The sequence below is a fragment of the Epargyreus clarus genome, unplaced genomic scaffold (genome assembly GCF_041222505.1).
Source record: "Epargyreus clarus isolate Ecla_fem2 unplaced genomic scaffold, WU_Ecla_fem_2.2 ptg000014l, whole genome shotgun sequence".
Lineage (NCBI taxonomy): Eukaryota > Metazoa > Arthropoda > Insecta > Lepidoptera > Hesperiidae > Epargyreus > Epargyreus clarus.
Window position 1 is genome coordinate 7,348,996 of NW_027332222.1, and position 26,611 is coordinate 7,375,606.

General features: G+C 36.7%; 1 protein-coding gene across 5 annotated transcripts; it reads right to left on the reverse strand.

Annotated features, from left to right (window-relative positions):
* On the reverse strand, window positions 1-26,235 carry faf (ubiquitin carboxyl-terminal hydrolase-like faf). 5 transcript variants are annotated; one of them, XM_073079804.1, is made up of 50 exons: window positions 26,099-26,235; window positions 25,469-25,541; window positions 23,348-23,477; window positions 23,048-23,267; window positions 22,798-22,950; window positions 22,535-22,724; window positions 22,285-22,443; window positions 22,023-22,176; window positions 20,861-21,012; window positions 19,650-19,907; window positions 19,455-19,553; window positions 19,241-19,383; window positions 18,522-18,742; window positions 18,046-18,176; window positions 17,766-17,962; window positions 17,584-17,686; window positions 17,222-17,390; window positions 15,947-16,193; window positions 15,708-15,858; window positions 15,352-15,471; window positions 14,892-15,023; window positions 14,716-14,814; window positions 14,083-14,231; window positions 13,440-13,553; window positions 13,216-13,324; window positions 12,966-13,119; window positions 12,407-12,537; window positions 12,019-12,246; window positions 11,716-11,877; window positions 11,261-11,498; window positions 10,930-11,097; window positions 10,645-10,718; window positions 10,444-10,556; window positions 10,190-10,363; window positions 9,947-10,088; window positions 9,619-9,772; window positions 8,960-9,164; window positions 8,413-8,533; window positions 8,140-8,276; window positions 7,855-8,014; window positions 7,669-7,778; window positions 7,446-7,529; window positions 7,261-7,361; window positions 6,731-6,918; window positions 6,357-6,452; window positions 6,023-6,213; window positions 5,470-5,701; window positions 5,014-5,217; window positions 4,641-4,759; window positions 1-4,391 (listed from the first exon to the last, which is right to left on the reverse strand). In XM_073079804.1, exons 2-50 carry the CDS (start codon window positions 25,508-25,510, stop codon window positions 4,151-4,153), a joined length of 7,569 nt encoding a protein of 2,522 aa, XP_072935905.1. In that variant the 5' UTR covers window positions 25,511-25,541; window positions 26,099-26,235; the 3' UTR covers window positions 1-4,150. The 5 variants fall into 5 exon arrangements, with proteins under 5 accessions (XP_072935905.1, XP_072935904.1, XP_072935903.1 ...); XM_073079803.1 differs by having other exon boundaries at window positions 5,470-5,704; XM_073079802.1 differs by having other exon boundaries at window positions 4,641-4,756; window positions 12,966-13,131.
* Window positions 26,236-26,611: the final 376 nt, after the last annotated feature.

Here is a 26,611-nt window from a genome sequence, read left to right on the forward strand (position 1 = left end):
TTTGAAATTTTAAAATTTATTTCCTGATTTTATAATTATATTGTATGAATGCTATTCCAGGAGCATTCTATAATGTCAAATGCCATTCATTACATATTTGCCATAGAAACGTTATACAAAACTCAATTGATCTTATAATAATTCTATCAATTACAATCAATTAGTATAAATTTTACAATGTTCAGGCGAATATGCATGTGGTGTATCTCGAAAGACATTTTACAATTTTATATAGCTTCCAGATTTTGTCGTATACTGCAAATAAAAATAACTGTTTTAACCTATTAATGTTAAAACCCTTGTTTCTTGACAACTATTTCCGAGTCTCAAAATAAATCCTTACATTTAACTTTATCAAATCTGCATATTCGATGATTTTCCTTTAGCCGTTTCATATTTACAATATTTTGAGACTCGTCAACAGAAATTCTGCATTGCATATGGCAGTACTGTTTTGCATTCCAACGTAATGACTACCTCCACTATCTAAGCCTAAAATCGATCACATTTTTTTCATTTAACAAAACAACTTGCATTTTATAAAAGATAATAAAAACATTCAATATTAAGCTACGAAGAATAAGGGCCGCTAAATTCTTTTCGAGCTAAAATCCATCTTTGGTAATTAAGTTAACAACAATCAGTATTTACTGCACCAGATTCTGATTAAATGCTATAAAATGAACATTCAAGCAAGTACATAGGTGCTATATTTTGAAAAATCTGAATTATCCACACTAATCTTAATATTTAAAGCCAGAACAGAAGTTAAAACTTAATAAAACACCAAATGAAAGAATTTGGTTTGCAGTGAAAATAGTTAGTATCATAAACAGACTATCAGGTGTCAGCCGATTGAGCAAATAAAATGAAAATAAGGCACGAGGTCTGCCTGGCCAACATTATAATAATCATATAATAATATCTGTCATAACATGCTGTACAAAAGAAAAATACAAATATCGCGGTGGTTTCAATTGCCATTTTGAGTATGTAACTAGTACCAACAGAAGTTTTAAAGTTTTATTTATATTAATATAACTATGTACTCAGTTAACATTATTTAAACTTGATTATCGAACGATCTTTAAAGTCCTATCTCGTTGCAAGCTAATTAATTACACTAGTTGTTGTATAAATGAAATTTCCAAAACTTACTATTATTATTATATTAAGTTTTCTTATTATTAGTTACGTTTGCTAGAAACCAAAGTAAAATATATGTATTTCTCGTAATTCATTTCCATCTAAATTCATGTTAAAATCCATTTTTTTTTAACTATTCCTGATAGCCTGAATTACGCCACTGTTTAACTACTACAAAAGTAAAATATACAACCATTATGAAATATAAAAAATAAATAAAATATATTACAAAGCAGAACATTGACAGAGTGGCAACATTTTCCCGTAAGACTAGTTGTTAATACATCTATACTATAATTTCTAATATTTTAATTATTTATACGATATACTCTAGCTATAAACTGAAGAATATTGGATGTAACTTTAGGCCCCTATGATACAATGTGGCCTAATATTATAGTATGAAGTAAAAGGAATCTTTCGTTAACCGATATATAGCTAGCCCCATATGAGTGGTGCTGCTTATTATAAATAAAATTATGCTTGGCTCGAGGGTGATAAATAATAACAAGAAATAGTAATTTCATTATAGTATATATATGCTGTGGCATATAATTCGGGGCTTGAGATTAATTTTTATGACAATATAAAACCCAAAATGCTACACATGTATCTTAAAACTAAAGCTGTTATAAAGTTCGATTAATAAGGTTAGTCATACAATTTAGAAAGAACATTAAGTAATGTTACGACTAAGAGTTTATTAAATGCCACCAAAACTTTCACACTACGATATGATAAATGATGATGATAACTGTTAATGTGTGCGATTGTTACATGTTACGTGTACGTGCGACTACGATGAACAATTGAAATTATATTAAGCAGTCCTCAAAAACCCTGCTTTCCAATTACCAACCGCGTGACATTCTTCGATAGCACCCACCAAAGTTTTTGGTCAATTAAACATCTATAAGCATTAACGTCAAACTCTCGAGTACGAATTATACAAAGCATTGCTCGCTATTCCACTAAGAACATGTCGAAAGTCAGTAAGAGGCTCAGTTTCAAAACAGCTACAAATATTTTAAGAAAAATCATGCGATAACTCTCATAAGAGTTCATTCAGCGTTTTGTTAACGTCATGACATGTTGATAAATGCATGTAATAGCATCACAAACCACAAAATACGAAGAGTATTGATTTATATAATATTATGTACACATTGTCCAACTACGTACTTTAGTTAATAATGAGTGTGTTGCGCCCATGCGTTAAGCATAACTACTGTTATTTTTTTCATTATAATAAATTACTTTGGGAAAAATTTACTAAATGTATACAAAGAGACCAAAAAAATGTGTCAATTTGAAATGATTGCTGATCGAATATATTGTTTGAAATACAATTTCTCAACGTCAACATTTACAAAATTGTCTGCGTAGTAAATATCTACAACAGATTACGTGTATATCGTAAAAAAGATGAAACGAAATGCGTTGTATAACACAAATAATTCAAAAAATTTATTTATTTAATGGATAACAGACTTACAAAAAATACTTTAATATCGTATGCGAAATTACGACATGGCACTGTAGAACACTTTTATTGATTAAAATATTTATTTATTTAGTCGTCCGATTATAGTTACATTTGGTTTAGAATAAACGAATCTTGGATCATATCAATATCAAATTATCAATCATAAAAATACCTAAGTATGTGTGCACTATGAGGTATGTACACTATGAAAAGTGGCTTAAAATGTTTTACTTGTATTTTGCTTACTCTTCATAAAATCATTACCATGTTATAGAAACTTGGAAACGATACCCATCATATTTACAGCAGCACGTCAAAGTAATGGACAGAGCAATCACATTTTCGAAGCAACTTTAATAAATAAAGCCGAAGTCCGTACTGTTATAAATATAATTTCATCTAATTATTAATTAGCACTTTGTTTTATATGTCGACCAAACATAAAAGAAAAAAACTAAGTTTACTGTAAAACTGATAATTTAACAGCATTGTTTTAAGAACAAAATTATCAATATTGTTTCTGTATTGAAAATATTTTAATTGAGTTTGTTTAGTACCCCATAGTTATGAACATTATGTATTCCTTCAGAATGCGGTCGAACCATATTTTCAAGTCTCTTAAAATTAATCTTATCAGTATTGAAAAAGGTTAAAAATTCAGGTATTATTAACGTAAATAGGATTCACACTAGTTAAAAAGAGAGGAAAAGCTACAACGCGCTGCGTAGTCTTGTTCTTAGTATATACAATAAACTAAATATAGGTACTGAGCTATCAAAGTTTACGGTATTTTTTGCGTAGAATATTTTTATTTCAAACGTGATGTTTAAGTAGATGTGTTATTAAGACTAAGTTACTTGTATAATTTTACTGATACAATAAATGAATAAGAGTCAAAATAAAATTAAAGTAAATGTTGTGTTTAACGTAACATGCAAACCAGTCTAAAGATTCTCAAGATCGCATGAAGGCAGAGATGCATGCAATATTTTTATGTGACCCATACTGTTAAAATATTCTCTACTAATAATAATAATATATAGATATAAGGTATTAGGATATAAAATTTATAGTGTTCATCAACGTCAACACTCCATCGGTGCAGTCGATCGTACACTTTAACTATCTCCTTAACAAAAAAAATATGCGATGCACATTATAGAAAATAACTTCTCCTATCCAATAAGTAATGAATAAATCTTAATCAGAAAAAAATAAATACTATGGTACTTTTAAAGCGGAACATTAAGTTACATAAATATTACAAAAGAAACTACGGTCGCGCCGAGTAGGCGCGGAACTACACTCCGCGTAATACTTAATCATAAATGCCCTCGTAAACGAACTTCGAACATATCGTTAACATCACAGAACAAAACTACGGCTAAGCGGGGGCCCGGGAGTCGGGCGCGCCGGGCCAGCGTTTCGTACCCGACGGGGAGAAGTAAAATAAATAGCGTTAGACGAGAGGCGGACTAGAGGCACGGGGCGGGGCGGGGCGGGGCGGGCGCGGGGTGGCTACAGGCCCGCCAGCGGGTCGCGCGGCGCGGGCGGCGCGGGCGCGGGCGGCGCGGGCGCGGGGGGCGCGGGCGCGGGCGGCGCGGGCGCCAGCGCCAGGCGCCGCGGCGGCGGCTCCTCGTCGTCGGCCGCGTCCTCCTCCTCCCCGCTCTCCTCGTTGGGCTCGCCCGAGCCGGAACCCTCGCCGGCCTCGCGCGCCTCCTCCTCCTCTTCCTCCACGTCGGGACACAGCTGATAAGCCCTGTGACACCGAAATAGCTCCATTATATTACAAAGAATATAATCATAATAGCTATATTCGTTTCTTCAGCGGTTTCTACTGAGAGAATCCACCCAATATGTTTGGAAAGAAGTTAATCTGGCCATGATTTTTAGTAATGACTATAAAAAATAATGACAAATAAATAAGTTGAACCAACAATAACATTCTTCAAATTATTCATATTATGTAAAATAATTAATATCTTTGTTCATTCAGAAGCAGACTTACTTTTCAAGAGTTTTTCGAGCTGAATTGCTTCGTTCCAAAAAGTAGCCACTTGAGGTTTCATTGGAGGTACCCGGGGGAGACCATGTCCCATATGAACCGTAACCTCCCGGTCCATACTTCTGGAACAAAATACCGGATATACCATATTCCATAAAACTCTTACCTAAATCAGCTATCTTCGCAGGGATGATTATAATATAAAATAGTTAAATACTTCAACACTTCAATATGTAAAAATTGTAACACTTGTAATACGGAGTCTTAGGGTCCTTAGGGGCCCTAGGACAGCCCGAGGCTTAGTAATAGGGTCCCGGTTTTAGAACTTGGCTACAAAATCATAAGAAGGCACCTATCATGTAAGAAATGTACTCACGCGATCGAGCTCGTCCTGCAGCCAAGCGAGCAGCTGTCGCCAGCGGCGGCGCGCGTCGGGCTGCGCGTGCACGCAGCGCACGGCGGCGGGCGCGCGGCTCATCACGCCCACCACCAGCTTCACGCACGCGTACGCGCGCTTCTGGTAGTGCCCGCGCGCGCGCAGCGCCGTCTCCAGCAGCCCGGGACGCTCCTCCGACACGCCCTGCAAACGCGAAAATGTACCAACACATATCGCTCACTATTCCTCGCTTGAAAATCTACAATTTGCAAAATTCTCCCAGAGTAAATACAAAACATGTAAAAGATCTAAAATCAAACCAATTGAAACTAAATTAATTGTCGAATATCTATGAATCAGAAAAACCAAACATACTAAAAAAATTTTAGTATGTTTGAGTACAAAAAAATATAAAACCTAGATGCTCAGGTTAACATGATTGTAAACGTAGTTTACCTTAATAGCGTTATGTATGCGGTGCTGCTGCCAGCTGTCCTCCATGAGCAGCAGCGCGGTGAGCGCGTCGGCGTGGCGGCGCAGCTCGTGGCAGTAGGCGTACGCCATCTGCCACAGCAGCTCGGCCAGCGCCATGCGCGACCAGCCCGCGTGCTCCCAGCACATGAACTGCAGCAGCCGGATGCCTTCCTCGCATCCGCAGCACTCCTCCGTCAATTTCTTGATATATGTTCTGCTAAATTGGCATATTATAATATCGTTATTGCTAGTTGAACAACATTTTTTAGTATTCGTACGTTACACATAAGTTCCAGTTTGTTGTTGAAATAAATAAGCACTGCGTCCTTATTTAATATACACTGTTGTACATAATTAATTTAATTACATCATGATACAGCAATCACATTATGAATATACGAAAAAATCGTACTTAATGAATTTGCTTTAGTATATAAGATAATTTTTAATATTGAATCTACAATAGACAAAGAGCTCTAGATGTTTGAGTATGAAACGCAATGTAAATGTATATGTGTAGCAGTGCGCAAGTTACCCAGTGCGGTTGTAGAGTATGTCGGCGGCGGCGGCGGGCAGCGGCGGGCGCGCGTGGTGCGCGTGGTGCGCGAGGTGCGCGGCGGGCGGCGGGTCGGCGTACGGGTTGGGCAGCGGCAGCGCGCCCTCCGCCGCGCCCGCCGACTGGCAGCGCGCGCTCACGTCGCAGCACCGCACCAGCGCGCACACCACCTGACGAAAAACCACGACGCTACATACTACACATTTTTTTATTGTATCGTTACAGACTAACTATAGAAAAGGAGAAAGTCAAGAATAGTTAATTATTTAACAAAATGATACAAGGAATATATAACTATATTTTAATATCTTACCTGATGTACTTTGGCAGACTCAGGGTATTGGTATTTTCCAAGCGACGAAGACGAGTCATCCATGCACACCGATAGCACAATGTCTAAAATCTTCAACTGTAAAATACAAAAATAGGTTACAAAATTGGGTCATTCTCCATTCATTACGTATCAACGAAAACTTTAATTTATACTTGTATATTCTCATATATTGAAAATACGTACACTCTACAAAATCTCATATACATAATAAAAAAAAACCCTTTTGAATTAACCATCAAGTACGACTAACGGGTAGACTGGCTTTTATTACGGCCAAGAAAAACCGTTTTCAACAGAAAAACGACAAAATATTTATCATCTTATTATTTAATTTAACAAGTATTAGTATTCACCCTGAGCAGCTGGTGCTTCTCGCTGAGGCCGAGCGCGGCGTACGCGTGGAACAGGTTGAAGAGCAGCGGCAGGTGGCGGTGGTGGTGCGCGTCCTGCGGCGCGGCCAGCGCGCGCGCGCTGCACATCAGCTGGTCCGACAGCGACCCCGCCTCCTCGCGCCCGCACCACCCGCCGTAACCGCTGCTCACTGGGGGGACGCACACAGGACATGGATAAAAATAACATAAAACAAATAGATAATAATTTATTATGTAAATTAATTTCATTATTAGAGCATTTTGTTACATATTATGGAAATAGCTTTGCTAGGCCATCAAATTACAATAATAATATTTATGTTATTATATAGCATGTAATGTACCAATAATTACGTACTTTTTCTTTAATTTCCTGTTATTTGTAATAATTTCAGTTGAAATTTCGAAAGTGAAAATACAAAGTATGAAAGACGTATATTTTATTTATTTAAATCTTTTAAAAAAATAATAAAAATAAAAATTGCAATCTGTTCAAAGTATTAAACACTTACCTGGCGGGTCTTGAATTGAGAAATGCGCTAAGAAAACTATAATCTTCATAAACACCACCCGTACTTCGGCCGAAGGACACGCAAGGAGATAGTCACATAATCTGTAACAAATTTTTAATAAAATTATTGTGGTCATTACCACTCAAACTGTAATATTGAAATATACAATAAGAAATACAACCCACCTTTGAGGATGTTTAAAGAGATCAGTTGCAAACCAGGCCCTCACAGCTTGAGAGCACCTCAGGTGCTGACACAGTATATCATGCCTGAAATTAAAATCATCATTAACCTAAAATACTCATTTATAAATATAAACTGCCAAACATGGGGAAATCCCCATGTTTGGCAAGAATCTCTTATACTCTACAATTATTTTGTATGTCTAAGAGTAAATAAATGACATACCAGTCTGAAGCGGGCCCACGCAGGGTTTTCTTAGTGTGAAAACCAACTTGAAATAAGAATTTTGTTGCCAATTGTACTGCCAACATCGACATTTCTTCATGCTCCGGACCCTACGACACAATAAGAAAAATTTATTATATGTCCACAAAAATATAATTAATGCAGAATTTCCAAATCAATACCCACCCACACGGCACTTTGAGATCCTGGTAATACTTGCAGCCGCATACAACACAGTTTCTTCATAAAGTTAAAATGTTCAAGACTAAATTGATCTTGATTGTGAGAAAAAGCAATATTGCTGCGTCGTACTGAATTCCATATGGGCTTTGGTAATAGACTTTCCCTAAGAAAAAAAGAATTAAGTTACTCTTCCACGTTTATAAGTTTACAATAAAAGCAAAACATTATTAATATTACATATGTTAGTAATGTTTAATCAAGTCAAAATAAGAGCAAAACCATACTAACTTGAAAGTCATATTTTTCATAGCTTGCTCCAAGGATGGGTTCTCAATAGTGTCTTTCCTAGTGTAGAAGAGCATGTAAGCATTCCACCACCGCTTTTGACGCTTGTACGATACCCGCTTCACAGTCGTATCGAAAACCTATAAAATGGTCTTGTTCTTAAGATAATAAACACAAAATTTTTACCCATACAAAGTGACAGATAAGATTTTTTTTAACACTGTTATAGAATAGTGCCACAAAAACGAACGGTTTTAATTGTGAGTTGCGTATTACCTCGCCCATGTACTCTCCCCCGAAGCACTGCGTCTTCATTTCATCTTCATCGTGCATGGGGCATTCCGTTACATCGCCGTCATCCAACTTCACCCAGCGGCCTGCTTCACTGCCGTTGTCCCTGTATATGAAAATTATATTACATCCTTATTCACTTCATTTGAAGTAAGCCGATATATTATAGGCTAACCAACCAAATTTAACACTTTAAATAAACTTTTTTATATTGTTTTACTGAGTTTGAGATTGAATTTGCCTTCATATACATTTCTTCTTACCATCTAAAGTGTTGTCTTATGTTAATATTTTATATTTAACTAGATTGCACTTTTGATCATATAAATGTTTATAAATCCGTGGCACCACTATTCCTTATTATTAGATTTTGTTTATTATTATTCGATTTTGGAGTTTTTTAATTTCTTGTGTTACACGCCCAATTTTAATACTCATAAAATACTTTGTTTTACAAAAATCTTGTCAATATCTTACCCGATTATGCCAGCACTGAAACATGCAAGTAAAAGAACAAAACGTAAAGCCGTACCGCAACAGCACATAAGAGTAGTAGTGTCCGCCGGAGGCCTGTCCCGAGTGCACGACGATCCCGCTGAGCTGGTAGTGCGTGTCGGGGCGCGCGTCCTCGGGCCCCGCGCCCGCGCCGGCGCCGGCGCCCGCCTCCGCGTCCGAGTCCGCGTCCGCGCCGTGCTCCCACAGCGACGCGTCGCCCTCCGCGCGCGCCAGGCCCCACGCTACGTAACACACAATCATCTCATACATTCATGTGTTGAATACGAGCATCGAGGATTAATGGACTTAGATGCGTTTGAATTAAAAGTGGTACAAAACGGAAAACGGTGGATCAGTTCAGATTTAACCTAACAATGGAGTAAATATCAAAAACGTCATCATTCAAACAATAAAAGGATGAGACGTAGGGTCATACTTACCCGTGAAATATGCTTCTATCACTCGTTATTAATACGCAATCTATCCAAATTTCACCTACCAAAAAGTAATCGTTAAATGTCGCTCTTTGCTAGGCAGAACATTGGATAGATTAATAACAGGTATAAAATAATACAGAAATACGACCAGCATGTTTAACACTGGATTCTGTCTATTTTCTCTTCAATCGTTCTTCTATTATCTACATTTTACAGTCTACATGGAACTAAGCTAAATTAGAAAGTCATAAAAACTTACCGGTATATGGTTCGACATCCAACTCGCGAGGAAATTCAAAGTAGTCATTGAATTTTATTGCACACACTTTCTCAAAATCGTACTCAAAACGTTTAAGTTGTATGACTAGAACTGGCGGCAACTTATTTAAGCACAATCGCTTCACTGTTACAACCTGCAAAAAATATTAGAATACTTTACATAACAAATATTAATAGTAAAATATTAAATACTTGACATTATAAAATACAAATAAAATAATATACTTTGGACATTACATTAATATATAGAATAACAAAAAATATATCCACATTTTTGTATAATATAGTCTTAAGTGTACTATAAGTACCTTTTTACTACATTTATCGCAGTAATACGCGTCAGCACCTTCTAAAAGTTCTCCCCGCACATAGGCCTCCAATGAGTCTTGCAGTCGAGACATGTTTCTTATGTCTAATGAGACCACACTGAAGGGCTCCTCTTTACAATATCTAAAATGACAAAAAATATACAAATCGTATCAGTTTATTCCAACTGTTTTTATTTGTAAAGTATTTTTTATATATTTAAATAGTTGATAAACGTAAATTACCGGTGAGGACAGCCCTTACATATCTTCTGATCGGAGTATGTACCACCCATTGTTTTAGCCATTAATTGCTCTTGGCCTAAGCTTTTGAGAGCTTCGTCCAACGATTCCACCAGGGACATAAAAAATTCAACCGCGTCTTGCTGCTCACGTAGATTTACAGGCTCGCCCTGCAGCCTGTAACATGTATTATTTCAATACAATCTCTACGGAAAATTTTTATTAGTATATACAAATCGATATCAGTAAATACATACCTGAAGTGCGCCCATAATCCTCTAGGAACATAATACTGTAACTTGCTATAATGCAGATGTGCAAATATGGCTTGAACTTGCTTTAAAATTGTAATGTTGTAGTCCGTGTTGTTCTGAAATGTAAGTATATTAAATAAAATATCAAATAAAAAATCTGATAGTCAACTAAATTTCTGATATTATATATTGTAGCACATTTACCTCGATGTTATTTTCCACTATGTGATGAAGTTGTGACTCTCCAGAAAAATCTTCATTCGGATCATTTGCAGCTCCTAAAATATACAAAACTTATTTATAATTTATCAACATATCTGGTTGTATAAGTTAGTATCTATAATTAGCATCTGCTAATGAAAAACTGTTCTATATACAGCCTATTGGAATAGGTAAATACTATTATAATCTTTATCAATAATTTGTATGGTAGTTAGAAAAGTGACCTAATGAAAGCTAAATGAAGCATGTCTCATTACTACAACTGACCTTGTACGGTGAGCAGCACATCGCGCACAGAGTGCACGCAGTACAGCTGCTGCAGCACAGAGTTCATGTAGCAAGTGGCGCCCGCGTTCTTCAGGCCCACCAGCCCCGCCGGCGGCCGCGGGCCCACGCATGGCATGTACTCCCATTCAACCAGCGGCATGTTTCTATCTGCAATATTTACATATAACCTTTTAATACATTGGAGGATAATTGCTTACAAAGCATAAACTTCTATGTAACTTTATGACAATAATACAAATGGTGGACCTTAATACTAAAGAAGGTATTATATTATACCATCAAGAAAAAAGTGAATATCTAAATGCCATACCACTGTAGAACATCTGCTCGAGCAGATGCGCGAGCGCCGCCATGTTGGGGACGCAGCCGTGCACGAGCGCCAGCAGCAGGTCCGTGGCGGCGGCGGCGGAGCCCGGCGAGCGGCACAGCGGCGCGGCCGGCTGGCGGTCGCCGCCCGCCCCGCTCGCCGAGCCGCCCACGCCGCCGCCGCTCGCTCCCGACCGGCACCACGCCCACGAATACGGCCACAGAAACTCCGTCGTCACCTCCTGCGTGACGCGATTTAAGCCTTATATCAACCATTCGTGTCCAACGTATCGTTTCACAAAACCAATCAGCAGAAAGACTAAGCTAATTAAGTTAATTTAAAATTAACGTTAAATGTTTTTTTTTTAATACGAATAAATTTTTATGGACTGGAATTTAAGTTTATATTATTTTTCGTGTTTAATTATTTTTAACGAATGATATTATAAATATGCTTACTCTTATAAGTCCAGAATCCTTGTGGTCTGGATGTGCGCCATATTGATACTTGACTTGTGCAGGCACATGAGCGAACAGCTCCTTGGTGAGATTCAAGTGACCTTCCAGTAACGTGTCATCTAGTGTATCTGGATTCGCCTTCATAAGTCGAAGCCACGCCACCTGAATAGAAATAATTTAGCAATAAAAAATATTGTTAATTAAAAAAAATCCATACTCTTCAACGATTTCCTGTATATCAGTGCTTATTTAATTAATTTACGTAAAAAAAATTAGGACATTTTAATAATAACGAGAGCGCACCTCTCTGGCGAGGTCGTCGAGTGTGCGCTCGGTGGGGCCGGCGAGCGCCACGAGGCGGCAGAGCAGCTGCAGGAACTGCTGAGCGTGGCGCGCGTGTCGCTGCAGGCGCACCGCCGCCGCGCCGCCCACGCCGGCCGCGCCGCCCAGCGCCACCAGCGCACTGCGTGCGCCGCCGCCGCCGCCCCACGCACACATCGCCAGCAGCTGCTCCGCGCACGACACGCGCACCTGCACGGACAGTGACGTCACAAGTCAATATATATCATCTCACATAAGAATGAATACGAACAAAAACTAATGGTTATTATGTCATTAAAATACAATTTGCTTCTGGTAACTATAATTGAAAAGCAAGAGTGTAATTTTAACAAATAGTTATTTCGCGTACCTGTGGGCTGGGGCAGTCTATCATCAAATACAAGGCTACATCTTGCCACCAAGACTCATGTAGCAAGGTTTCTAAGTGCCCTCCACCCAGCGCCATGCACATGGTGATCACTTCCATACTCTCACGAACAACTGTAAAAGAGAGGCATTTTAACTGGCTTTTAGCAAAGACCAGTCATAGGAGCATTGTTAAAACTTAAGTTATAACATAATATAATTTTACAATGCACGCAAGGTTAATATGTTACGAACTAAACTACGATACCATAAACTTAGCGCACATAACCCCGCGGCTTGTGTATATTGTGATTTATCTGTAAAGTTAAGCAGTCTCGGGTATATCCGAAAGTGACCGCTAAGTTAAATTTTATACACGCTTCCGTACTTCCGAGGGCATGTTAAGCAGTCGATCCCGATTAATATTATAAAGGTAGCAGTCGATAAATGTCGATAAACACGACGGTAATATGTTAACTTAAATAAAAACTAAATGCACCATATAAATCACACGACGCACAAAATAATTCACTCGTAGTCCTATTAAAGACGTGAATACTTACGCGTGACATCATCCGAGTGCACCATGCCCGAGTGGTCGACGGGCTGCGCCACCGAGTGCGCCAGCTCGTACAGCGCGCGCACCGTGGCGGCCGTGGGCAAGCGCCACCACACCAGCGTCGACACCGCGTCGCTGTCCTCGCTGCTCGTCACCACCTGGCAGATCATCTTAATTAAATTGTGAGTCGAACCTTACATCAAAGTTATCGCTGACGAAACACCGCGAATCTTGTACATTTCTAGTAATAGTACCTGTTCGCCCAGAACGCCCGCCAAGGTTTCGGCTATAGTCTTCACGATCAGTTCACAGCTGTGACCAGGTACAGTTTGCAATGCCTCCCGTAGTATGCTAACGTCGGTTCTGTAATATAATTATTTACGTTAGAGGTGATTGAATAACCGACAAAAAGAACCAAATGATTTACGGGTAACTTTCGAAAACATGTTTCTAATCTTGTGAAATAACAATTAATTACCTCCACTCCTTATTAAAATCTATGTCTGAACCATCGGGCGTGATAATTTCAAAGAGGTATCCCAAGGTGTACAATGCCAGTTTCGCAAGCCTCACTAGGGCTAAGTATCCAACTCTGAAAACCAAAGTAATTAAGTCATTGTTTATACTGAAAAACCTAACAAAATAATCACATTTACATCATCTAATTGTTTAAGTTAAAACTTAAAAAATTCTTATTAGAACATAACTTTTATGACATTCGTGAATTTATGACATTTAATATAAATTAGTTAACGTTTAATATAGTAATAATATATAATGTAATGTTAAATCTTTGTTGAATTAATTGTATTTTATTATATTGAAATTGAATTGTAATATTTGCATGCTATTAAATTAATATAGCTGAATATGATACAAATGTATATATTGTAAGACCTGTAATGACTAATAGTCATGGCAAATAAATGATTAAATGATAAATGATAAATCTAACTTATTTGTTTAAGCTATCAATAATATTGATTTTACAGGCGTTAAGATCTAGTAAATAATTATATTGTATAATTTATTGTCATAAATATTGAACAATAATAACACCACAGCCATTAAAGAAACAATTTATGAATAACATGCTATTCCTGTTGCATACGCAAGCCTACCTCCTGGTGTGCGGGGCGGCGGCCAGCAGGAACTCGTCGTCGGAGAGGCACTGCACCAGCAGCGGCGCCTTCTTCACGCACGCCAGCTGGAAGCTGCGCGCGCGCTCCAGCCGCGTCTCCGACGCCGGCATCACCATGCTGTATAGCACCTACAACATACCATTCACATATTTATTTATTTTAATCATATTTTCAGTTAAGATTACAGGTTTATACCTAATGCGTGAGAGTAAGAAAGAATTATTGCATTACATTAATAAATTTAGTGAGTTTAATAGTAATTTTCAGATTAATTTGATTAAGGATTAATCATTATTGTAACTAGTTTCTATAATAATTAATGGTACCGAAACATAACTTTCTTATTTATTTTTCTATAAATGACACATACAAAACGGGCGAAAGGCAAATAGATAATGCAGCAATTTGGATTTAAATATTAAATGTTGGTTTATGTAGACAAACTTTTCACAAAAAGAATGAATTTTATAGATAATTTAGAGATTAAGAAACCATAAATGCCTTTGTAATTATAGAAAGCAATTATGATACATTGCAAAAATTGTAACCACAATAATGAGTTGGTCTTTAACAAAAAATAATATGTGTAATACAAAATAAAACATACTTTACCTCAACATTATAAGCAACTGTCGGTGGGGCAGGTCCATACAACATATCTCTTAACTTTGTTTCATCTCGACTCAACAGAGCCTCCGTTAATTTCTCCACCTGTAATAAGTGTCATTAATATGACTCTCAAGAACAATTCGACTTTAATAAATAATTATATAAATTAATATACTCACCGTTTGCTTGTGTGCGGGGCAAATCTGTGACAGTAAATGTGCGGCCTCAGTTAGCAGCGCATGGCCCTTCGTAATACCAACATGCTCTAAATCCAACACAAATGGTATATACCACGATCCTTGGGCAAGCAGCTGAAACAAGTTTTATATGTATGAGTACACAGGAACATTTTTCAACAAAAGTCACTTTTGTCATCACCATTACAATGAATCTCTTTCCCTTTCCTCATAGTTAAAGTATTACGAAGGTGATTAAAAAGGCGACTTAGTAAAAAAAAAAAATGGGGTGAAAAAACCTAATAATTTAATAATTGTAGAAATAATTCCACAAAACATGATTTCAGAAATCGTAATGATCTCATTTAGTAATAATATGGATTGCTGTCCCACAGATTTTCTAATGTACCTTGATCTGTTCTGTCTGTTCTTGATGTGTAAGTACCTTGATCTGTTAACTTACCACGCCCGGCAGAGCATGTTCGGGGGTGTGAGGGTTTCGCGGCGAGGAGGCGCTAGAATCACTGCTCGATTCGTTCGATGAGCCACATCCTCCGCTTCCACACACTTGCCCATCAAAAACCTATAATTAAATCATATAGTAAGGAATTTACATTACATAATCTAGTATTTAGCTTTGTTAAGCTTATTAAGTCTAAAAAAAATATGTAGATGCCCTATCTACAAAATGAGCTAGATTTTAAAAAACGTCAATCCTTTTTCAATTTCGAGATTTATGTTAATAGTTTCTAAAGCATTTTGAAATACGGAAAGTAATGAGGACCCATACAAGTATAAAAATTAATAATAGGTTCATACCTTAGCAATAATAATTGTCTTGTCTCTGAGAGGTATTTGTGACAGTATTTTTCTGTCATGGGTTGAATCTAGCAGCTCTCCATTCACAAACAACTCTAACTTATTTATGTACATTTCTAACTTTATATTGTTTTCCGAAGCACATTTCAGTCTGCAAAAAAAACTGTGTATAATAATTTCTATTAGAAAATATCACTTGATTAGTCTATTTAGATATAAAACTAAACAAATAAACTTGCCTCCTTTGTACGGCAGTGCGCAGAGAATGTAAAGTTTCGTTGGAGTGCGAATAGAGCTCGACATCTTCGATTTGCCTCTGGCCAGTTTGAAAACTGAATCTGACTATAATAGTGCACTGCCTGCCCCTCCCCGACCGATAGATCGGCAGTATTTGCCGCTCGGCTGAAAATCTTCTATCACATTCATTTACATATTCTTGTATGGCACGAATAACTCTACATATCCTTGTACAACACTCCTCCACATCTGAAAAGAATCAATATCTTGTTAAGCTAATTCATTTAAGAAATTATTTATATTATAATCATGACAGCTTTATTCTTACAGGGAACATCACTAAAAACCTGATTGTTTATAATTAATATTAAGTATACCTGGACATTATGTCAAAATTTTTGTATAATAATCAAATTAATTTCGTTTTTACTTATTTAAAATGTACCCTACTAGTGTGGACACATTAAGTTGCGGCTGCATTCTATAGTATACAATTTAGAACTCTAGTATATCATAAGTGATTATTACATCATTAAACAAGTATAGGGCTCGTACACAAAACTGCGATGCGACGCGATGCGAATTCGCAACGCGACCCGAATTGCAGCGATGAGATTTCGTGCGGCAAGGCCTCTCCCAGGGTGACCATTCCTTCGACTACCGTCAACCGTAATGAGCGTATTTTAAAAACTAGGTCGTGATATGGATCGTAAAAAGGAGTGTGCACTTTTGTTATTGCTTAGGAGATACAGGAAAGAGAAACAAAGAAGATTTTTAGTTCATCCATTTATTACTATTATGAATGCTGATGAGAACTATTTTCATCTAAAATACGAAGCTTTGAAAACCGACGATACTTTTTTTGATTATTTTAAAATTATCATATCTTTATTCGAAGAGCTTTTAAGTTTATATCACCATATCTTCAACGTCGTACCGTCATTTACATTAAAGTATACGTCTTCCCTACACGCTGGCTCAGAGCAAACTAAAAATGGCGTCCACAAGTGTGACAAAACATCGCAGGAATGTGCGATGCGAATCAATTCGCAAATCCTTGCGATGCATCAAGGGAGCTCGCAGATTTTTATGATGCAACATCGCATCGCAGTTTTGTGTACAAACTACAAGCCCATAGTCAGCGCCAAACTGCGAGTCCGCTCTGAATATAGAAATGCATTGCGTCGCCATAGGAAATTGTATGGTTAAGCCTGGCCGCAAAAACTTCAGAGCGGACTAGCAGTTTGGCGCGAACTACAATGTGGTGTCCAGTTTACCTTCCTGCGCCTCCATGTCCTTCTGCAGGCGCTGCGTGCGCGCGCAGCACTGCGTGAGGAAGGCCTCGTGGTGGTGCGCCGGCACCAGCGCCGGGCCCGTGAACGTGCACACCTCGCGCAGCAGCTCGATGCCGCGCGACGCTATGTCCTCGTCGCACTCCGTTATCACCTACATTCATTACACCGGTATATGTTTTAAGGGAACAAGAGGATGCACATTCGTATTTTGCCAGATAGTACCCACTACACATAAAATTTTCCATTTCGAGAGTAGCTAATGCAATTATAGCATTGTGTATATGCTTGAACAACGTAAAATTACACGAAATGGATTACACTATATAAGTATAAATATAACTTACCCTCCACAAATAATCTAATCCTATGAGATCAGGGTCATTAAGAATAAAATTTCGCCGCTTAAATTTGAGCTTTCCTTCTTTGGAATTCACAGCTTTAAAAAATCTGAAATGAACGATGAAACTTGTAGCTTTGAAGAGAGTATGCATGAAAATAAACTCACTAAATAAAATTCAATAAATACCTTTCGAAACATTTAATCCCATTATGAGTCAATAAATTGGGAGGTAAATTCATTACATTCTCCCGAAAAAAGTGTAGATTAATGTTGGGATCCAAATCGGGCTCATCTCCCATTAATTTGCTAAACCAGCGAAAACAGGACTCTCGATCCCCCACGTGCGCTGGCGATTCAGCAAGGCACATCCATATTTGCTTCGCCTAAAATTATTTCCAACGAGTTAAAGATATTGAAAATAGATAGTACATTAAATTATTTAGAATAAGTGAGATATTACCATTACCTGCTCTGCACACAACCACAAATGCCCATCTTTAAGTAAGAACCTCAAAAAACTCAATCTTTCATGGACCTGAGCCGCATGTGGATATCTTCCATCGGGCATCCAATTATCCCAATCAATCTCTCCCTCTTCTGTAACATATCCAACAATATAACTATAGTAAAAAAAACGCATGACCAAAAAACCAATGTACATCATGAACTAGCTAGATTAATTTTATCTAAGTTTCTGGACAAATGTAAATTTGACAAAACTATCCAAATATACAACTGTTAAATTTAATTTCAGATGGAACTCAAAACCGTTCCACATGGAGTAGGATTATGATATGAAATTACTTCTTCGTGAAATTCGATCGAAATCCGACGGAGGATTTACTATCCAGCCACGGTTTCGAGCATTAAATGCGTAAAGAGTATATCATCAGGAGTGTGACATTATCACACTTGTGGTAGTCGAGTACCGCAGGAACGTACCTTGCTGCTTAGTGCGCACAGTATCGACATAGTGCGTGAGCGAGTTGGTAACGAGAATGACGAGCGAGTGTTGTGTCTGTAGGCGGTCAATGACCTCCTGGCGCGTGACGTGCGGACGCGCGCCCGCGCCGCCGGCCGGCTCGTACAGGCAGCAGATCTCGCGCATCACCTTCAGCGCCGGCAACACCCATTTGTCGCTCTTCTTCACCTCCTCTACACACCTTCACACCGAACAAATGAAGTATAATTTGTAGATTTTTCACCACAAACATATTACAACATAGCAATGCAAGAATTTATTTAAGTTGAAAATTGGCATTTAAACCATTTCAGTTAACACTAGCGGACTGTTGTTTGTCTCAAGTATCTATTTCAATTATTATCGCGCGTTGTCATTTCATTTTGTTCACATATCAATGAAGAAGACTGAACAAATTATTATTGCCAGTATGGTACCTAAGTTCATACATACACAGTTAAGAACGAGTTTCAGACAAACAATTCGTACTATTCTCTCCTATCTTAGTAAGATTACTTTTAAAATTCAAGGCTACCCTTTTGAATTTATATCATATGTATTGCATCCCCGATTACTATTATTACTTTAATACGCAATATAGAAAATAAATTTGCGTAATGCATCAAAATTAAAGCAATGTACATGCGCAAATTGGATGTCGATTGAGAAAAAATCTTATAAAATTTATAAACATTCTTACTTGTCCAACCACAGTGTTTTCTGGGCATCACGGTCCTGGCTACAGCTGTAGTCCAATATTTTTATTAAGTTAGCCAGCGCCACATCTATTATTTCTGTGCAAACTTCGTCCGAATGAGCCAGATTCCAAAATAAGATTAACACCTGACAATGGACAAAGGTTTTGAGGAATGAACAAACAAAACATATCATACATCTATTACCCATTCACCTACCTTATTTGCCATAACTCCATCCTTATCATCCTCAGCAAGTCTTCTTATCACTTCTAACAACTTATCACTTTGCTTTTTACTTGATGTGGCCCAACTTGCCTACAAATAATTCAAGTGTTTATTATAAAATACTTCAAATTCTAAATATTCAAAAAACATTAAACTTAACAAGTTCAATAAAATTAGTGAACTAACCTTAAAACAATCAAAGAGATGATCCAACTGATCTGGTGTGAAATCCCAAGCGAGTTTCGCCAACAAGTCATGGACATTTTTGACTATCGCCTCATGTTTCCCTTGTTGCGCCCTCCATATAGCGTCCAAGTCATCTCTCGTTAGAGAGTTCTCTTTGATCATAAACCTGAGCATTTTCTCTAACCTATCTACATATTGAGGCTGGTGGAGAGAGTCCCGGAGCACTATGTCTACCACTTTATTCTCCCGAATCCAACTCTGTAATGAGAACACTTTATAACTAATCTTTCGTTATTTTATTTTTCGTATTTAATTAAATCCTTCATTGTTCTAAAGGATATTACGAATACATGAGTGCTAATACCTGCCACATGAGTGCAAATGAATCTAACAGATACAATTGATATCAGATGAAAATTAATATATTTATTTTCATCTGATATCAATTGCGCGTTTACGGCTAAAAAAAACCCCCATACGTCATAACGCCAAGTTCCAAGGTACCCCGCTCACCATTGGTAAAAGTGTAGGGATCCTGGGAGTTGACATCTCGTGTGACGTTTAGTATCGGAGTCATTTGGAAGTTAAAGCCAAGTTGGCATCAAAGAAACTGGGCGTCCTGAACAGAGCGAAGGGGTACTTCACTGGGGGCAATTCCTTTTGCTTTATAAAGCATAAGTGAGGAACATGGAGTACTGCTCGCATCTCTGGGCAGGGGCGCCACAATGCCAGCTTAACCCGCTTGACTCCGTACAGAAACGCGCGGTGCGAATCGTCAATGACCAGCGATCTCTGATCGGTTAGAACCCTTAAGCGTGCGGAGGGACATAGGTTCCCTCTGCGTGATCTACCGGCTTTACAATGGTGGGTGTTCTGAGGAACTGTTCGATCTGGTGCTTACATCACCCTTCCTTCACCGCACCACTCGCCGAAGGCTGAAGTTCCATCCACATCAACTTGACCCGTGGCGGTCCTCGACGGCTCGGTTTGAACGGTCATTTTTGCCGCGTACGTGCAAAATGTGGAGTGAACTTCAAGACGGGTGTAAAAAGAGCTCTCCTTCAAAGCCGGCGATACATTGGCGACTCCTCTGGAGTTGCAAATGTCCATAGGTGACGGTGAGTGCTTTCCATCAGGTAGCCCGTCTGCCTTATCGTTAGGTTAAATATAAAAAAAAATATATCAAGTAAAATTTACTTTAGAATATTTACCGTAATAACAGCAGGAGTGAGCCATTCCGGTTTCGGTTGCTGTGATATTGTACTGATAAGTTGATTGATTTCATTCAGGGCAGACATTTTCCCATTGAATGAAGACATTTGAAGTAACCGCAAAATCATCTTAAGTCGGAACATTTCTAAAGCTAAAAATAAAATGAAAAACACTTTTTACCCGACTTGTTCATTGACTTCACTTAGACTTATGGAACAATATCATAATAAGAATTCATAACTACGCTTATGATAACATTAAAATGTCTATCGTCGTAATTGGTGGATTCCTGGCAGATACTCAACAGTACGTACTATGTATATAAAACAACAGAGATTATTTATAAAAAGATTTATAATGAAAAAAATACTAATATGAACACGACTGATAAAGACATACAAACAATTAATCAAATTTGAAGCAATATATACCAAACATATTTCTGCAAACTCTATATTAGTGTTAATTAAGATTGATTTAGTATAAAATAAGGGATGAAATGTATAAAATATGTATTTTTATTGGAGACATACAAACTAACAAACATAGCATGCACACGCGAGCGAAGACGGCGACACCAATGAGCGCGGCGCCGGCGACGAGCTGGCGCAGTTACAGACGCTGTAGGAGCTTAGGGGAGGACTGGCAACTGCACCCCTTAAGCAGCTACAGGGTATGCAACCGGCCGCAATGGAACGATGACTCTTCGATGCTCCAATGATCTTTCATTCTTTGGGATATATATGGATGAGTTTGGCTTACGTTGACTCTACTGTTTCGCTCCGAATGTCATAAACACAGACATCTTTGAACGGAAATGTATGTTTGGTATATGGTATTGAAACAATACAAAATCAATTAAGGTAAAGTGGAGTAATGATAACTATAATCGTCAGTCAGTTCGTTCGTTGTTTCGCTAGGTCTTCTATAGATCCGTTGGATAACCTTTAACTGCCTTTTTTAACCATCAACTGGCATTTTTTACACATAATAAACCGAATTCAACTAACCAAACTATCATGCTAAAAGCATATACAAATGATGACAATGCATTAAATGATTATAATAGTATTGTAGTTTTAAAAAAGCCTGCAAAAAATCATGTACGCAAAAAATAATTCGCTTTATTGAGTTTATGTTTAATGGCTTGGTATAACTCACATTTAAGTAGATCCTGAGGATTAGGCGTTTTCACAGAAATACACTTGCACGCCCGGATTAAGCATGAAACCGTGTCAGTCTTATTCTCGCTACCTCGCGCTTCCCTCTTCAACTCTTCGTCTGTGAGGCTCTCGAGTAGAGTCGGAATAAATTCCTACAACACATTAATTGACATTTTATATTACTAAATAATAATCTGTTGTTACAATAAACAGAATTTTATATCATCAATTGAGTTTTGAACTTATAAAAGAGGACTTACCAGCATGGACAGCATGTAAACAGTAACTGTGTTTTGAGTGAGTAGTTCATGACAAGCACCAAAGGGGCGCAGTAGTTGCCACACAATGGCAATGCGTGATTCCCCAGTGGTAGACTGTTCCATTGAAGATGGTTGATCATTTCGTGATGACACTGAACTCTAAAATATTAATATTATAAAATATATTCTGTCCAATTAAAACACAAATTGTAATAATAACTCATTACTCAAGCCAAATGTAACAGCCTACCTCCATACTATCAGTAATAATAGGCACATCTTTTATTTCCGCCTTGTTGGTGTTATCAGTTTCTCTTTCTATTATTTCAGTTGACATCTTCTCTTCACTGTTTAAAGACGTTGTTAATTCTGCCTTATGATAACCCATTATTAAATCAAACCTTTCCTTCAGCCTCGTAAAACCACCAGCTTGACCAAATCTAGAAATGAAATTGTAATTGTTAATGACAAACTTAGAATTATTCCTAAGCTAAATGTAAGGAAAAGTCTTACAGATTTATAAAATGGACCAGCCATCCTCTAGGTGTACGGTGATCTGGAGATCGAGCAAAAACTTCTTGTTCTTGTGTTGAGCCCTGCCCAGAAGTGGACACCATAGTCATAGCCAAACCTTCACTGGTTCTTGTGGCATTAAATGTGTGAAACCTTAAAAAAAAAGAGTGATTATTTAGTTAAATATTTCCTTACATTTTCAGAATGAATCTATAATAATAGTATTTTATACAGGAATATTACTACTTACTTGTTATTTGGATTCAAAACCATATACAATAGATTGAGTAATCTTGGATCATCCAATTTCAGAGCACATAGTTGAACAAGTTTCTCACAATTTGTTCGAACACATAGTTGTATGTTACCCTTCCATGATGACACTGCATCGTCTGTTAAAATCTTTGTAAATGACACACTGAGAGCCTCATTGTAAAAACGTTGGCATAAGGGATGGTTAACGTCTTCTCCTGTATGAACAATGAAGATAAGAATGTAATATACATACCATAAAAGTTGTGATATTTCATATTTATATTAATAGTATTACCTTTAGAAGCTAATTCTATTGCAGCATTAAGAAGAGCTTCCAATTCTTGATCAGGCAGTACAGGCACTACCCAGCGAGGATGTGTAACTTTATCCTCTAAAGCTTTTAGTACAGCCTCGGAGAATGCCATCTAAAAGAAACATGTAATAATATATAAGCATTGCAATTTGGTCTTTGGTAATATGAGAGCTTTTGTACGAGGACTGTAGATAAATTACATATGAAAAAAAATCATTTAAAATTAAAGTGCACTCCATACAAACTTATATAAATCTTTATAAAGGTATAATTCTACAATGTATAAAACAATGTTATGTACAGCCAGTCGCGGTGTAAGAGCCAGACAAACATATCTACAAAAAAATCAAAAATCGTTTTTTTCCACAAATCGGTTCATAATATAGTCCTTTAACGTAATTGCAAAACGAGGTAACATTACATTCAACCTGTGAGGTTCCAAAAAGACTAAATAACATAAGAACCTCTTTCGATTGAATCAGAATAACATATTATGAGTACCGTTAAATTACTTTTAATTATCATGTTATCTGTTAGACCTATAAGAACATTTTGCAAAAAATACGTTTTTAATCCTAGAATATTGTTTGTTCACAATATCATAATTATGAATCATTTGAACGTAAAAGCTCTTACGTTGCGACTTTCACACTATTTTTGCTCTCCTGTAAAATTGACAAAATGTGGATACGTTCATCTGACTCTTACACCGCGAAATATGCCTCCTATTAAATTCATGTTGTCAAATAACACTATAACAGGCATTAAAGAACTTATTTCCATTGGAGATACGTATTGGCATGTAATAAAAATTACATACATACAGGTCAAGCTCATAAAAGCGTGGTAAAAAAATATTCATTTTAATGCATAATATATTTTGATGTGTAAATATATTACATTTATAAAATAACAAATTTATATACTTAAAATACTAAATTTGGTCATCAAAATGGAATCAAATGAATTACTGACTTTGATTGATTCATAAAGTATTATACATTACGAGACAGAGTAATATATTTTGATGTGTAAATATATTACATTTATAAAATAACAAATTTATATACTTAAAATACTAAATTTGGTCATCAAAATGGAATCAAATGAATTACTGACTTTGATTGATTCATAAAGTATTATACATTACGAGACAGAGTACATTCATGAACTAATATCTTTAACAATAACTACCAGAAAATTAAGCATGACATTACATACTGATTGTAATTTGAACTGAGAATATTTGTTTTAATAATAAATGCAGTTGCAACCAACACTATGTTGCTTTCATGTGCATGTTCCTTTTCATCTAAAGAGACACAAGTAGTAAAAGAAATGCTGATATGACAAAGGGCAAGTGAAGAACTTGTTATTATGAGATCAGACATATTTAGGCCTGCTTTGTATGCAAAATATACAAGGCTTTAAATTCAGTTTGCATATTGTGTACAAAGATCTAGATCACAATGTAGTATATCTATTGACTGCAATACTCATTACATTGATGACAATAATTCTGAAGTAATCCCTGTTTTTTTCTATCCTTTTGTTTGACTGGAACACAAATGTACTCATAACCTAACATAATAAACAACATTATAATTTATAGAGGTACTCCTTTTTAAAAGGTTCGAACTGCAAAGGACCAAAGGTAGTTATACCCTTTTATCCAAAACATTTTTTAATCTGACACTGCATTGTAGCTCATTATTCTATTCGCTTATAGGCTACTTCGGACACATGTATATTTTTTATTTACCATATAAATATTGGCAGGGGCATAACATTATTGCAACAACACACATATTAGAATATGCTAAAGTTGTAAAAGGTGAAACTTAATTGTTAACTCTTACAAAAAAATCAGATATCATTTGATATACCTACTCATTGATATTTCTACTTATACCAATATACCTCAGTGTGATAAATTTTTTATACCTAGAGTCACTGGAATTTGTTTAACATAACACAATTGATATAATATGCCTTTCCTATGGGTAATATATCACATAGGCATGAACAAAAGCACAATAGCAGTTTCCACAAAATCAAGTCGCAAGTTCTAAATGCTTGAGTAGTAAACATGAATATCCTCACCTCTCCAGGCACTTGCTCTTGTTCTTTCATTGAAATTGTCATTATTGTAACATATCTCCAACCATTTCCCCACCTGAAGAGTTTACAGAAACAATATTTATATTTCTAAAAATCTACTTCCGCCATAGAAGTTAGAAAATTTTCAAAATCTAAGGCTATCATTAATTATAGGTACTTTCCTAAACAAAGTCAATATGCAAGTATTCTATACATAAAAATATAAGAGGCAAGGCGACATAAAGCCTCTTTGGCTTATTAGCTGCTATACAATAATGTACATACTTAAGGGTTTCACATAAATCAGCTCCTATTGGTATATTTTCGGAAAGGAAAATACCTAATCAATATATTAACGACGACATTTGCAAGATGAAAACTTAGTGATACGATGTTTTCTTTGAAAACACTAAGGAAGATACAATACCTCTATCAATCAAGAAACTAAGCAAAACAATTTGAAACACTATCTACACTGAATGGATTTAAAAATAATAATTCTGATCAGCCGGCGCGACAAAATGGCGTCATTGTCTAAAACAAGGCGAATAGTAGAAATAGTATAAAAATTATACGAGTCAGCCTGCCCCGATAGAATAGGAAATCACAACCACAATACGAGCATTTTCTTACCTTAATCATATAATCAAAATAGAAATAAACGATTTTAAATCACAAATTTTCATGCACTGTACTTTTTGACGTAACAACGAAAATAGATGATATATATATTTGCCATTTTCAACTTTCAAGGCATGTTACGGACTTACGTTGTACGTATCGGAACGCACAAAAATCAATTTTTGTCGATACTGTCATTTCGCAAGAATGTATAATCATGTATATTGAACACTACTTAAATTAAACTCAAAATAATTAAAAAATGGGACCGGACATATTTTTTTCTAGTTGTAAAAATATGTAAGTTTGAATTCAATTGAATAAATCAAAAACTATCCTTACTTAAAAGTAAAGATGAGTTCGCACTAAGGATATTAATGTGACAAGGATCACAACGCATTATTATAACAACGCAGTACTTTTATTCTTTATATAATATAAAACCTACCTTCGTACATAACTCTCGGCAGTTACAAGCTGGAGCTTACTCTATCTTTATATTTATCCAGGGTTTCAATAATTTTA

What these genes read in the sequence shown, in the direction of transcription:
- faf (XM_073079799.1), bottom strand. Translation starts at nt 25,510, where the DNA reads ATGACAATTTCAATGAAAGAACAAGAGCAAGTGCCTGGAGAG. An exon ending in GGATGTCGAACCATATACCG is followed by an intron (nt 9,165 to 9,618) that starts GTAAGTTTTTAT and finishes TGTGTTACGTAG; the next exon opens with CGTGGGGCCTGGCGCGCGCG. An exon ending in GGGGAGAGTACATGGGCGAG is followed by an intron (nt 8,277 to 8,412) that starts GTAATACGCAAC and finishes ACCATTTTATAG; the next exon opens with GTTTTCGATACGACTGTGAA.